Source organism: Rhinolophus ferrumequinum, chromosome 5 (assembly GCF_004115265.2).
Source record: "Rhinolophus ferrumequinum isolate MPI-CBG mRhiFer1 chromosome 5, mRhiFer1_v1.p, whole genome shotgun sequence".
Classification (NCBI taxonomy): Eukaryota; Metazoa; Chordata; class Mammalia; order Chiroptera; family Rhinolophidae; genus Rhinolophus; species Rhinolophus ferrumequinum.
In genome coordinates this window covers 2,324,645-2,339,192 of record NC_046288.1, presented here as the reverse complement: position 1 = coordinate 2,339,192, position 14,548 = coordinate 2,324,645, and the positions used below count along the sequence as shown (strand labels likewise).

Genomic DNA, 14,548 nt, shown 5'->3' with positions numbered 1-14,548 from the left:
TGCCTCTTCTGTCTGGTACGTTTAATATATTGTGAATTTTGAATAATAAAGGTGAAAGTAAGTAAGATTTAGCAACCTAACAATTCATTAGTTGAAAAAGGCTCCACCTAGTTAATATTTTTTGAATATGGTTCAAACACTCGGTTTGAAAAACAGGACGAAGAATTTTCATCGTGGTTTGATATATCGTCTTAGGTAGACTGAAATCTAACTACAAGAATAAGAGTGGCCAGAGTCTGACAGAGCAAGCAGATTTCCGAATAGTGGAGGTGCTCAGGAAGAGTTCAGGTTGGCAGAACCGCAGGAACTGATGGAAGTAGTTCTGCTCATCACACCGGGAAATCGATGAGACCTTTCTTCACGCGGTGTTCCTGTCACTATTACATATTTTGCTGCTTAATTCAACAGTGGCTAAAGGTTAACAAGAAAAATACAACTTGAAATATTTAGCTCCCATTGTTTGTATCTTTCCCATTTTAATATAGCCTCTCAATCCTCCATCACTCCTTCGAATGAAATGATGTTACAGTGTACTCCAATGTAATCTTTCATAGCTATTATCTGACATAAAATGTCTAAATGTAGTTCAGAAAAGTCATTCATCTTACTTTCTGTAAAATAAACAAGACTTAGATTCCAAACCCAAGGATTTATATCCTAAACATGAATTTATCTTCATTCCCTCTGCATAGACTTTACATAGATAAATAGTCACAAGCAGTGGGTGCATTCAATTTGAAGCCATGTGTTCTCTAAAAGAGAAGGAGCCAAGGTCTCTGCTCCCAATCACTAGAAAAAGATTTCAGTACAAAAAAGAAAACAAATAAAGCAAGCCAATGTCTGTGTCTGGAATTTACACTCTTCAGCATTACCAAGCCAGGCACTGGGGGTCAATGCAGTTAATTTAAATACTTTCCCTTCCCCAAAGAATTCTAGGATAACAGCACATCCCCTTATACAGCTGAACTCGCTGTTTCACCTCTTTGCCCATTACTCAGCTCTTTTTCTAAAAGCAAGCTGTAAGTTCCTCCCTAATAGAATTCCTTTGTAATCGTTAAATCTGATTACCTTTCTTTAATTGACATGGTTTTGCTGGGTGAATCCAGGACGCCCTCCACCGCTGGTGCTTTGATCTCTCCAGCAGCAAACATTGCACATGGGTTCTTATGGTACTTCTCCTGTGATTGTTCTGAAGGCTCTTGCTGCTTCCAGGACACTGGGGTTGCAGTCTGATCAACAGTTTTCCCAGCAGCTGTGCCGCTCTGATCAGAAGTGGGCTCCCCGAACTCTGCCGCTGGGAAGGAAAGGAGCGACGTCAGCACTTGCTTCTCCAGGCAAACATTCTTCCAGCTATTCACCCCCTAACAGTCCCACACTCGGAGTTCAATTCGTGGGCATGCGGCCGGCTACCCAATCCACTGGGATTTATGCAAATCTGTGGCACGCTATAGTCTGTGAGAAAACCAAACTTCCCAGTGGGTCACTCGGCACAGCACATCGTTTTGTGACAATTGGTCTTTTCCTGTGTGCAAGACACAGGAAGTGAGCTTTAAGTACATACTACAGAATGTTTCTACTCCTCCAAAACAATACTTTCACATTTCAAACGTGCCACATTCGCAAGCCAAACCACTATTATAACTTACACACTATCATTTTATGTAAATATAGGAAGAGAAGGAAAGTCCCATGCAGGATAGCTTGCTAGTCTGCACAAGAGAAATGTAGGAGAGCCTGGAAATCCACAGACCTGGGTGCAAGCCCTGCTTCCCTGTGCTTACTTGGCCCTGGATATTTGGGGACATCATCTTATAAAAGGGACGAACAGAGCTAGCAGTTCACAAGGCTGTTAGGAGTTAATGTGACCGAAGTCATCCAACACCCTTATCAAGATGTGTGAAAGAACTTCAAGTAGTTTTATTGCTGTAAAATTGATAATCCACTGAACACCATCAGATTAAGGGGAACAGAAGTCTGGGGGAGAGTATAACTCACCCCAAACTTTTAATCAACACTAGTCATACACTGCCTTCATAATGGAGTTCAAAAGAAATCGCAAACATGTGCAAAAGATCAAGAAACTAAAGACCCATTGGTTGCTAAAACTTTAGGAGCAGTAGCAACTTACCTCTCAGCGAAAACTTCCTCTTTGTGACATACTCCATGTCCACCTTCTCTTCAAAGGGCTGCCTGTCCTTCACGTCTGGGTTTCCTGCTGCAGCGTTTTCAGCAGTGGAAAATTCCTTCAGCTCATCACCAAGAGGGGCGATGGGAGGATTAGCTAGCTCCAGGCCTCCCTTCCGCGGAACAGCATATTTGGGTTCTTTATGGCTATCTCCTTCCTGGACTCGGTTAAGGATGGGGTAGGAAGGCTCTGCTTCCTCAAAGGACCCATACTTTTTAACACCACCCTCTCTACCTGTCGAAACTCTCTTGCTTTCTGTCTCTCCCAATTCTCTCAACGTGCCTTTGCTCCCACTGCCCTCTGCTGAAGGCTGCCAGGCTTGGGACTTCAGAATGCTTCTCACTGGAGAGTCCGAATTTTCTATTGAAGAAGGAAACTTATAGTCAGTGGCACTTGTGTTGTCATCCACAGATGGCTTTGTCCGAAGATCCCCTGCGTACATTGGAGTGATTGTAGATGCCATGGTGGACACAGATGTGTTAACAGTAGGTGAGAAAGGAATGAGCTTTCCACTTTGCACCTGGGAGGACACAGTGACAAAGGAAAAAGCTGATTGAGAAACATTGTCTATATAAATCCCAGTGTATGGTTTGACTGCAATAGTACATTTGGAGCAGTTTTACTGCTTATCTTAGTGGGAAACCAATCCTAGACATAGTAATACACTGTATCTCGTTAATCAAAATCATTTGGGTGAAAAGAAGATCGTCCATCCCATTTTTCTCTCCAGAATGAACTCACTCCTGACGATTGCAGCAAGCAAATTATGAAAGCAAGCAAAAAAAAAAAAAAAAACCAAAACAAACAAACAAAAAAAAACACAAAAAAAACCCCACATACTTGGCATGGTGACTTTCTTAGGAATGAAATTATTACCAAATTATCTACAGGTAACACGGTTTACAGGTAGATCACCTTAATGACATCATCAACCTGAGACAACAGTGTGCTCCTATAATTTAAGAAGGTACCCGAAACTGGAATTCGATCACAGCGTACCCACCTGCTCCACCTCTCCAAGCGTGACGGGCTGAGTCTGATAGCGAGCATTCATTCTCCTCTGTCTCATGTCTATTCTGTTTCGGGTAGAAATAGCTTTTGAGACTGGCTGGGACAATTTGTTAAACAAGGCCAACTTCTCAGCTAAGCTTAGAGTGGAGGAATCAGGTTCACCTTGTTCAGCAGAATCTTTGCCCTCATTTGCCTGGTCTCTGGCTAAAGCCTTTTGGTGAGCAGATGCCTGTAACCTGAATGGGAGAAAAAGTCGGTAACACAGATAAAAACAGACAGAAACTCACTGCTAATTTTATACGTTAACTTTCTTCCAAGTGTCAATTTTGAAAAGGACTTATTTTTGCCTACATACATTTAAGACAGGTGCAGGCACTTGTTTAGCTTTTGCAAACATGACAATGTCGTGTTTAGCAAACATGACAATGTACACAGAGTAGGCTGGCGACACTAGCCTTATCAGTTTCACGAAGAGCAGACTTTTAGCTCCGAATTAGCTCTAAAAATTGCATTTCCTGTTTAAGGAACTGAAGTCAGGTTGGACATACCTTATTTTAGAGAGAGAAATTGTATTGTTAGTATCAATAATACATAAGGCTACAGGGAGTCTTAAGGTATTTCCTACGGCATATTTAGGCATTACCAATGTGGTTCAGAAGGTGCTCTTTTCATTTTAAATAGTTGGGAAATAAGAAAATCATTCTGTTGACATTATCTACAACAGACTTTTGATTTTCACTTGCTAAACACAAATGGTTTACTTTTAAAGATTCTTTCACTCCTTCATTCTAGCACTTTCTCTCATTGGTTTCTACCAGTTTTCTTAAAGGTACTTAAATCTGTAATTCCCAGTAACTTGAAAAGTGAAGGAAATTTCAGGCAGTGGTAAGTCTCCCCGGCTCCCAGGCAGAGCAGAAGGCTTCCAGTGACATGGCCACAGTGAATCCTCAAAGGTTTAAGACAAGGAAGGCCCCTCTGTCACTGGCAAATGCAATTCTCAAATGCAGTGAACAGTATATTTTGCCTGGACTCTAATTAATCACCACTTCACAAGTTGTCCCAGACAACAGAACAGTGTCAGTGTTCCAGGGTATAATGAGGATGGCAATAAAAGCACCCTGAGTCGGAGTCTCGGTGTCTTTCCTGAAGTCAAGTGGAGAACTGGGAGGGGAACCTCAATCTCCTTCCCCAGAGAGATCCCAGCTTTCATGTTGTGCCAGCTTTATTTCTGCACTATCATTTTACTTCTTTTTGTCTTATTTTTAGCCTTTGTGTTTGAGCCCATAACAGTAAAATAAAGGGACGATTCACGTGCCTGAAGGACATAATGTTAAAAGATAATAAAACATCTAAGTTCAGACATTATCAATTCTTAACATTCCAGTCCTCAAATATAGCAGCTTTGTCTATACATTAGAAACAGGTAGGATTGTTTTAACACAAATATATGTTTTTTTAACAAAAAACAAACAAAAAACTGGGTACTACCGGGATTTCAACATTCACTCCCATTTTTCTATTAATCTGTATGAAGTGCTAGTATTTTAGATTGACGAATGACATTTCTGAGGGATGGCTATGATTATGAAAAACAGAAACAAAACAAACGGATAAGTGAGTTAGTGGGATCCTAGTTCCAATACATCGTGGAAGCAGGTAGTGGATGAAATGTTTTCTCATGCAGGCCTACATGAAGTTATCAGTGTCTTTCACTATGGCAAAACAAAATGTCACACATTCCTGGAACAACTCATGGCACTGACTTGTTTGTCAAACAAGTGAAAGACATTCCAGATTTTAAGGTGCATCTGCCATCTGGCACCTTTGCCCTGGAGGCCGCATGCTGCTATCGCTGTCCAGTACCTGGCAGGTTGCACAGCACTCTTTGCTACAGTGGGACTAGGAAGTCTTGCCATTACAGGGTGGGTGGCCACAGAGCACGAAGCAGGGAGAGGTTCACTTTAAAGCAATTGCCAAGGAAGGAATATTCATAAGGAGAGAAAAGAAAAGAAGCATTAAGGAAAGCATAGTTTTCAATTCGGAAACGTGAAATCAAGTATTTTAACAAAATTATGTGCTCATTACTTTGGGAAAGCACCAAAGAACTCGAAAAGCAATGACACACTTAGCAAAGATGAGACAGAGGTTACTCAAAGTAAATGGAATAAGAATAGGTTTTTAGAGCTTGGAAAGGATTGATCTCATCTTTAGAAGAAAAGTCCTGGTTTAAAAAAAAATAAAAGAAAGCTAATATCAACCACCAGCAAATCAGTAGATTTTGCTCGTGGTTTAGAATGTTGTGCTCGAGCTATTTTTTAAAAGAATCAGTGTCCTCGTATAATCTATAGGCACATCAAAGTAGATTCAGCAAGCCTCCGAAGGTGATAATTTTTTTCTTATATTTACTGTTTTACTCCCATGGGTAGTGGCTTCAAGTTCTACAACAACCATTCAAATAATTTTAAAAAATTAAAAAAAAAGAAAAAGAAAACTGCTTTTCTAAGAGTTCCTAATGGGTACAAGGCGTACCCTTCCATAAATACACAGAAAAGTTAGGAATACATGAGGAAGGAAGTGAAGGCAGCTAGCTGATCAAACAGCACGTTCACAGGTGTGGGCTGTGACACAGAGGTCTCTTGGGAGGCTAATACCCTGAGTGAGATGCACTTCCATTTTTTAGGAAGGATGTGTGTGTGTGTGTGTGTGTGTGTGTGTGTGTCCAGAGGAAACCCAAAAATAATTTTTAAAAAAACTAATAAAAGTTTTCACTTGATGGAAGCAATTATCCCTGAATGAGTGAAATCTTTGGGAAATCCATTCTGCACATATTAGAACATACTGCTCAAAAGCTACTTCCCATAATTTGGAAAGTTATTGGGCTTCCAATTAATTTTTAATTTTTTTTGATTATTTAAAAACAAATAAAAAGAAACCTTCACTTTTAGAGATATGTTAATGGGAGAAAACGTTAATGCCAGGTTTCCCCCAAAGTATATTATACTACATTATATTAGACCCAGTGTAATATACTATACTATACTATACTATGCTATACTATACTATACTATAACATAATATAAAATAATATTATACCACTGGGTCTTATATTCATTTTTGCTCCAAAAGACGCATTAGAGCTGACTGTCCAGCTAGGTCTTATTTTTGGGGAAACATGGTGGGAGAAATGATATCTGGGGTTTGCTTGAAAAAAACACAGGAGGAAAGGGGAAGTGGGTGGGGATACAGATAGAGCAAGAGTTGATGATTGTTGAAACTGGGTGATAAGTACATGGGGTCCATTACATAAATCCAGCTACTCTCACATTGTAAATTTCACATTGTAAAAGAGATTTTAAAAAATGCAGAGACAAAAAAATTAAACAAAATTCCTCTTCATGTTTTTCTAGGTTCAAGGTCTCTCTGAACCTTGTAATGGGATGTGTTACCTATTTTAAATCTTTTTTTAAAAAAAAAAAAAAAGAAGAAGAAGACATTACAGCCAAGTCCCAGAGGTCACAAGGGAGACTCACGTGGCTGCAATGACCACCTCCTCGGTGGTGACGGGCTGGGTGTGGGATCTGTCTTGCAGACGCCGCAGCCTTTGCTCCACGGCCGCGTTTCTAGAGCGTCGCTTTGGAACATTTTTCTCGTCAAATGACTTTTCCATTTCCTGAGATCGAAAACAATGTGGAATCCTTATGAATTCGAGGAAAGGAAATTGGGACAGCAAAATGTCCCTACTCTGTTCCCCTACAGGTCCCACTGGGGGAGCACCCTGAGAGGCACCCATCATTATCAGAAGTGAATACTTGTGCTGTGTCAGCTGGTGGTCACACCAGCCAAGGACTTGGAGAGAACCACAGGTGGGCCAGTGAGGTGGGCCACGGAGGGCCCAGTGCAGGCTGCAGGCAGGAGCCATGGATACAGTGACAGTTCCTATTCAAACATTTCAGCACATCTTACCCTGAAAAGCAGCCGCTTGGCAGCAACACTCAGCTTGGCTCGTTCATCTACCTTTTCTTCATCTGTGAAAAGCCACAAAATAAAAACTAAACATCATTAGAAAATGTAGGTAAGGTTCTGAAAAGTTTCCCAAGGCTGACCCGGAAATCCTTAGAACATAAGAATAGATGTACTACACATTACAGTGGGCAAATATTTTCCCCTGGTGGGGAGCCCACTCTTCTGCCCAGTAAAAAGGTGCTAATTTCCATTCAATTAACCAACCAAAACTGTGTTTGAACAGTAATTTTCTACTGTACTATTTGACGAATTGAGATTTAATAGATTTTTTTGTAAGGAATGTCTGTTTATAGTTAAACAGCAGCAGTAACAAGAAAAACCTGCTTCTTTGGTTCAGATCGGTTGTTTTAATATTGCTCCCTCTGCAATTCGTTAACACTCTCAAAAATAAGGGAAAGATCATCTGAAACATCTCAACTAGGTTTTAGTATATTCACAGAAAGAAAACCTGTCGAAAAGTAAGAAATTGATATGCACCATAATCTCATCCTCTCAAAAAGCAAAAATCTTATTATTTAAATCTAATCTGGGTGAGACAATAAAGAAGAGGCAAAAGGAAAACAGATACTTGCCCTCAGCGGTTGGCATTTCTGAATTTGAAGTAGACCTAGGAAAGAGATTAGCAAATAATAACAAAAAATTAGCTGGTGGGAGTAGAAGAGCCAAATAAAATATCATATGAAAAGTAAAAATAAAAATGCAATTAAACTGTCTTAAAAAAATATCATCCGGAGAGCAATTCTAGTTGTGAATACACATATACAGTTAACAGACACTGTGGAGTGTGTGTGCACACAGCCCAGCCAAGTGCACACCTTGTGGAGACACACCAGGATCAAGTGTGACTTATTAAACACAACCGATAATAATGTTTTAGACAAACCGGATCACTTCTAGGCATATAAGCAAGTGACAAAAGAAAGCTCAAATACAACAAGTAGGCAGACATTTATAAAATGATTATATAAAATCCCTTGGTTATTTTCACTGTCAAATCTCGTGAATACTCAATTTGGATTCTAATGAAAGGGCATAGAAAATTAAAAACATTAAAGAAAAATAACATTTCTTACTTCTTACAGTCTGAATGCAATTTAAAAGTGTGTCTTGGGAAACTATTGTTATAGTTGACATTCTTTAAAAATACTTTTTTACAATCCAAAAAAATATCCCTTATCAATTAGATGAAAGAATTATGGAATCACCACACCCCATTTAAACAGCACCAGGACCATCGCTGTGGTGAAAGTCCTGTATGAGTTCTTTTAAGTTCCTGGACTATGGAACTACACATACACATGCCTACCTATCCGATTCCTTTCGTTCTGCTGAGGTTATAGGTTGAGTTCTAAATCTTTCAGAAGTTTTTCTACTTTCACCAGGAGAAAAATAGCGTCTTGGTTTCCGGGACCCTCTCTCCCGTTCCACACTGGTAGGCAAGCCAACTCCTTTGGTTGACCTCTCAACCCGCGGTTGGCTTTTAGAGTCATCAGGAGAGAGGATACAGCGGGGAAACGGGGAGACAGAGAGAGAGAATAAAGCAAAGGTTTATGCATCTTAGTGAGTCAAGGCACAGACGCCACCAAATCCCCCTGCATGCCTCTACCATGCATGTAAAGGAGGTGGAGCATTCCAGAAACCCAATCCTCTAGCTCCCCATTAGTAAGCGGAAGCAGAATGCTAGTTTTGGAGCCATTTCCTGTACGGTCTGCCCTGCACACTTGTGAGCTAAGCTTAAAAATGATTCAATGCAGAACACAACACAAGTTGAGAAGTGAATAATTCTGCCAAGGACGTGCAAGTGACACATTGGGAGGACGTTTGAAACATCACCTACAGTTCGGGTTTCTGTATGGCATTGGCAGATTCCAGAAATGCATTTCGGAGCTGGGCAACAGAGACCTTTGTGTCCAGCATGCTCACTTCCGCCTGGGGCCCCTCAGCTTTGGGCCTCCACAGCTCTGGCTCTCCCTTTGCAGCTGGGTCCTTACACTTCAGGGCCTGGAGCTGAGAGGGGCCCGTGTAGTCAGACAGGGAGCGGGTGAGGACCTTGTGCTTCCTCCTGGGTGCTTCTTTTTTGTGTCCTGTCACTCTGGCATCTTGAGACACAGGCTCACCCTGAACATACAAAACCATTTCGCTTCTGCCTGTTCTTTCAGCCAACTGGTGCTGAGCTTGAGGTGGGTGTGGCGAACTTTCTGGTTCCTTTTGATGTTCTAAGGTGACGGTGCTAATAGTGGGCTTACCAAAGTCTTCACTTCCAGAGGGGTCTTCCTGGCTTCTCGCAAGCCTGCCATCCTCTACAGCCAAGACTGATTTCCTGCTTTTCTCCAGAGCGTCAGTGAAGGGCACATCTTCCTCTGCTTTTGATTCACAAATGTGGAGAATGGGGGTCTCCCTTTTCTCACCTTCAAGAACCTTCAAGGCGGGAGGTTTTGTGACGTTCGGGGTGGCTGATCCCACCCAGCTGTACTCAGACACACTTTCTGGGGTTTCTGAGGTCACCAGCATGGCAGTGTGAACGGGATCTGCTGGTTGGACATAGCCACGGATCGGCTGTCGTGCAGAGCCGGCTGCCTTGCTCGTGACCCTGTCAAAGGCTGAGTTTTCTGACTGAAAGGACAGGTAATGCACCGGCATTGGCTGATGTCTCCTCTGAGTTAAGGACTCTGAGGCAAGTTCAGGGCTGCTGCGAGCACTCTCCTCTTTCACCAATTTTTCTCTAACTTTAACTCTTTAAGAAAGAAAAAGGATTTAAGTTGTAATGTGCAGTAACTGCTCAACGGCAAGGAAGCATGCGCAGATCATGGATTACCAGTGATTTGAAATCAACCCAAAGAGAGAACAACTTGTGAAAAAGCATTTTTCGTGGTTAATGTCAGAAACCCGCGGCTTGCAAGATGATTTTTAGTCGCGTTTCCAAATGCATATCCGTATACCGGTGTGGTACAAAACTAACTCGACCCTCTGTAAAGCGGAGAGGGGTCAGATGCTGTCTTGGCAGAGAATGGATGCCTTCTGACTAAATGAATACCCAGAAGCCACAGAAAAATTCCTTAATGTATACCACCAGTGTGGATGAGGGCACACTGAGGCTGGTTCTGTGAACGGGGTGTTTCCTGCATGTACAGGCCTAGTATATAGACTGTGAGGGTAGTTTTCAGGCACACATACGCTTATTGACCAAATGTTAGTTTCATCATCTCCTGAAAATGTAAGAGCATGTGTGATTACTTTTTTTATTGAGCTCAAGATACAACAATCACCTCTTTTCAAGCTCTCAACTAAACATTCACGTTCTTTCATGCAATGCAGACTGCATTCATTCATTCAGAAGACATGTGACCAGTTTGGACATCATTATTACTAAAAATTGTAGCATCAAAAAGAATGTTAGAGAAAAGATACTCTTTAAAAAGAAACTGAACATTTTCTCTCCTCTGGAATTGCTATTAGGCCGTTAGTTAAAAAGTAATCTAAACAGGGATGGTTCTAGTTGTTTCTAGAGATGTTTCAGTATCTGAGAACAAAAGTGAAATCCATTTTAAAAGCTACTTTTCTATTTTTCTATTACTGCAGAAGCAAAGTAGCTAAGAGCTCTGGCTGTGGGGTCCTAGGAGACCTCTGCTCAAAGCCTGCCTGGCTCAGCTGGTTCTAGCTGTGACGTCTCAGGCAACTTACCTGCCTCAGTTGCTTTACCTTTGAAACGGAAATAATAGTGACAAGGTGTAACGTGATGCCTGCAAAGCACATGGTTTAGTGCTTAGCAAGGAGCAAACATTTAATAGTGGTAGTTAGTTTTTATTTTTACTTTTTGAAATGCCATGTAGTGAGAAAAGAGAAACCATTGAACCTGTTTAAAAATGGATTACTAATTGGGGATAATCTTAAAAAATAAAGAATGCCTTTGGAGTAGGAAAAGCAATTTCTTGGGGAATGTAAAACCTTTATTTACTTAAAATTAGTTGGCAAAAATAATTGTTTCTGATATATATACTTTTTGGAAGAGGCTATTTCCTTAAATGACAAATGCACCCTGCTAAATTAGATATACGTATTTTGCCGTGTATAATGTGCTTGCGTGTATAATGCACACCCACGTTTTCGGCCTAAATTTTAAGGGGAACAAAAATCTTTCATTTTAATTTATTCAAATTTTTATTTGTTTATATTTAGATACTTGTTTTTTGTATTATAAATTAATTTTAGCATTTATTTTTTAACATATTATGGTACAAGAAATTTTATATAACAAATAAATACAAAACACAAGAACAGATATAAAGTACAAGGAATTTTATGTACCAGTAACAAATTTATGATATGTATGCATCATAGGAGGCCAAGAACTCTTCGTCATTGCAAGTTCATTGTAAGTTCAACAAAACCGATTATTGCATTCCAGAGTACTATTTTGCATACAGATACTGTTATTGATTTCTATAATTAAACTTTTAACTGATAAGCATAAATAAAAGAATTAAAAACATTTATATAGATATGGAATTAGTACTACCCATGTATATTGCACATCCTTATTTTTCCCTCACAAATTTGGGCAAAAAAGTGTACATTGTACACAGCAAAATACGGTAAACACCTACATGTTTTTCAGCATAAGATGCAGGATATCTGTTTATACTTCAGTAAAGAAAAATCAAAGACATACATGAAAGGCAGTTACTATGAACTATTCAGGGGGAAAAAAAGCATTCTGGGTTGTTATTTTTTTCAGAGACTAGCCAGTTTTCATACTTAGGAGCTTTGTTAATCAAAAGAAGTCTGAAATGTGGTTCAAATTCTCCTGTGGAATGTGTCTTTCTAATCAGAGACAATCTGAATGTTGTCCTCAGCCAAGAACAAAGTGACTGTTAGAAACTCAATATATGGGTGCTTTGTCCTGCCACTGACTTACTCATTCTTACTCCTTCTGCCTCTTCCCAGCCCCCAACCTTAAAAATGAAACGATAGGGGTTTTTTGTCTGCTTTTATTAATAAAACCACAGGCCCTCAATGTAACTGTTGAGAATTAACTATTGGTTTAGAGCTGAGGAGACATGAAAACAAGGAGGCTGGAAGTGCCTGCTGAAGAGGGGATACCAGCGGGTTAGTAGGACTCAGGAGGACAGCGACCCAGAGGTACGTGGCATGTCCTCAATACTGCCCCCACCTGGCAGAATGTGAGTTGGTGAGAGGAGAAAAAAGGAGGTGCAGTCAAAAGGTTTTCAAAAAGAGGAGCAAGAGGAAATGCTATTAAAAGCGATTAGGGCAATAGAAGGAGAAAAGCAAATGATTAGGAGGTAACTTCCAGCGGCCCCTTTTGAGCATGTGGTTTTCAAAAGCATTGCCATTAGGAAGAGGAGAGGAGCACTGGGCCATATGTGGAAGAGCAAAGCAGGGTAGCAGGGAGAGGAGAAGCACTCAGGAAACAAAAGCCAAGAGTTTCAACTTGGGATATACCTGGAAGGCCAGTTGATAAGTGAAGGTGTGTCCCCTTCGGAATCTTTCTGGAGAAACCACTCATGTTTGGGTTTCCCTGTACTATCATGTACAAAAAACAAAACTTCAGATGATTTCTATTAAAATGTCAACATATACACAGAGTTAATTATTATAAGTTAAGACCTAAAGGCTTATTTTTGTTAAGTAAAGAGTAATCCTGAGTTTTCAAAATGTATACGCACATTTTGTCGTGGGGTTTATACTCATGTCATGGAATTTCCAGGACATTTGGCTCACTACTAAAATCAAGAGATAGAAGTAAATATATCTAAAGTCATCAAATAAAAAATTTTAAGGTAATTTTTAAAGTATTAAGAGTTGGTTATAGTCACATTCTACCCACAAATATCAGACAATTCTTTTGTAAAAAGTTGGATTAAAAATATAAGGCAACTTATCATACATAAGATTTGTTAAGGTATATTGGTAAATAGTCAAATATAAAACTAGTGTCCAAAACACTACATATCAAATAAAGGTAATAAATAGAAATAAATAAAGAGAAAGTCAATAAAATCTTGTCTCTAATTGCTATTATTATACATTTTCCTTTTATATTTATCTCTGAATTATGCAGCCAGCACAACAGTTACCAACACTAATTCAAGCCTATTTGATAAATGTTTGAGTGCTCTGAGAAGCAACAAAGGTGAATCAGGCATCATCCAGCCACTAAAAAACTGACACCATGCTAGGCAAGATAATATATGATTTAAACATTCATTCCTCAATGCACAATCGAATATAATGCAAGGTTGAATATGACAAAGTACAACTGACCCTTAACTATATGGGTTTGAACTGCAAGGGGCCATTTAGAGGAGGACGTTTTTCAGTAAACATATAGTTGGTCCTCTGTATCCTGAGTTTTACATCTGCGGATTCAGCCAACTGTGCAGCAAAAACAGTATTTTCAATCCACGGTTGGGAATCTGAGGGTGCAGATTGCTGATGTGTGCACTGTCCTACGCCATTTCATATCAGGGATTTGAGCATCTGAGGATTTTGGTATCTGTTGGTGGGGGCGGGGCATCCTGGAACCAATTCCCTAAGTATATCAAAGGACAACTTTTATTAACTTTTGGGGGAGTCCAGTTAACTGAGGCGCCCTTAACCTCCATGTTGTTCAAGGGTCAACTATAACTCTACCAGGCTGAAGATATTTTAGAGAAAAAGCATAGGCACGGAAAACTGTGTGGTAACTACGGAAAGCAAGATACAGGAGGAATCCTCAAAGAACAGACCTGCATCCTCTTACAGAGTAGGAAAAAACAATGGAAATTCTATATGCAAGTTAAAATGTTTACCAGCTCAAACCCTTACCAACCTATCTGCAAGAGTTCTTCAATACCAGACTGAAAACACATTTTAGATAAAACCTGTCTGTCACTACTTCTGTACATTTTGCTGTGACCACTGCAATCTCTCACAGTTTAAACTTGAACTTCTGTTTCTCCTGTAATATCCTGTCTTTCTACACCCAAACCTATCACCCACCGCCGTATCTCCAGTATTGTAGCAATTTAGCTCATTGCCAGGAAACAATTCAGATGTATGAAAAGCCATTTTATTTCACTCTAAATGGCCTAATTTCTCAACATTTATTTAAATATAGGAATAGTTTAGCATATCATCTGCAGCTAAGAAATGATACAATGTAACAGCACAGGATACAGAGGAAGAAGAGGGAGTAATGGGTACTTGCTTTTGAAAGTTATATCAAGTTAATATAACTAATATGCCTGCATCACAGTTATTTTAAGGTTCAAATGTTTTTTGTATAACAGAGTACTTTGTAAACTGTAAAGTGCTAAACAACTTTCTGAA

General features: G+C 39.8%; 1 protein-coding gene across 19 annotated transcripts in view; it reads right to left on the bottom strand.

Moving 5' to 3' along the window:
• SVIL (supervillin) overlaps positions 1-14,548 on the bottom strand; it is a 222,548-nt gene that overhangs the window by 52,350 nt on the left and 155,650 nt on the right. For 10 of the 19 annotated variants that reach the window (XM_033105614.1, XM_033105615.1, XM_033105616.1 and 7 more), the window contains 10 exons: positions 12,680-12,760; positions 9,057-9,953; positions 8,526-8,696; positions 7,792-7,826; positions 7,160-7,221; positions 6,727-6,866; positions 5,060-5,155; positions 3,189-3,432; positions 2,129-2,705; positions 1,069-1,294 (listed from right to left, as the gene is read on the bottom strand). In XM_033105614.1, coding sequence (XP_032961505.1) covers positions 1,069-1,294; positions 2,129-2,705; positions 3,189-3,432; positions 5,060-5,155; positions 6,727-6,866; positions 7,160-7,221; positions 7,792-7,826; positions 8,526-8,696; positions 9,057-9,953; positions 12,680-12,760 — 2,529 coding nt within the window. The remainder of the gene's footprint in view (positions 1-1,068; positions 1,295-2,128; positions 2,706-3,188; positions 3,433-5,059; positions 5,156-6,726; positions 6,867-7,159; positions 7,222-7,791; positions 7,827-8,525; positions 8,697-9,056; positions 9,954-12,679; positions 12,761-14,548) is intronic. The other 9 variants (XM_033105610.1, XM_033105612.1, XM_033105620.1 and 6 more) reach the window with 7 other exon arrangements.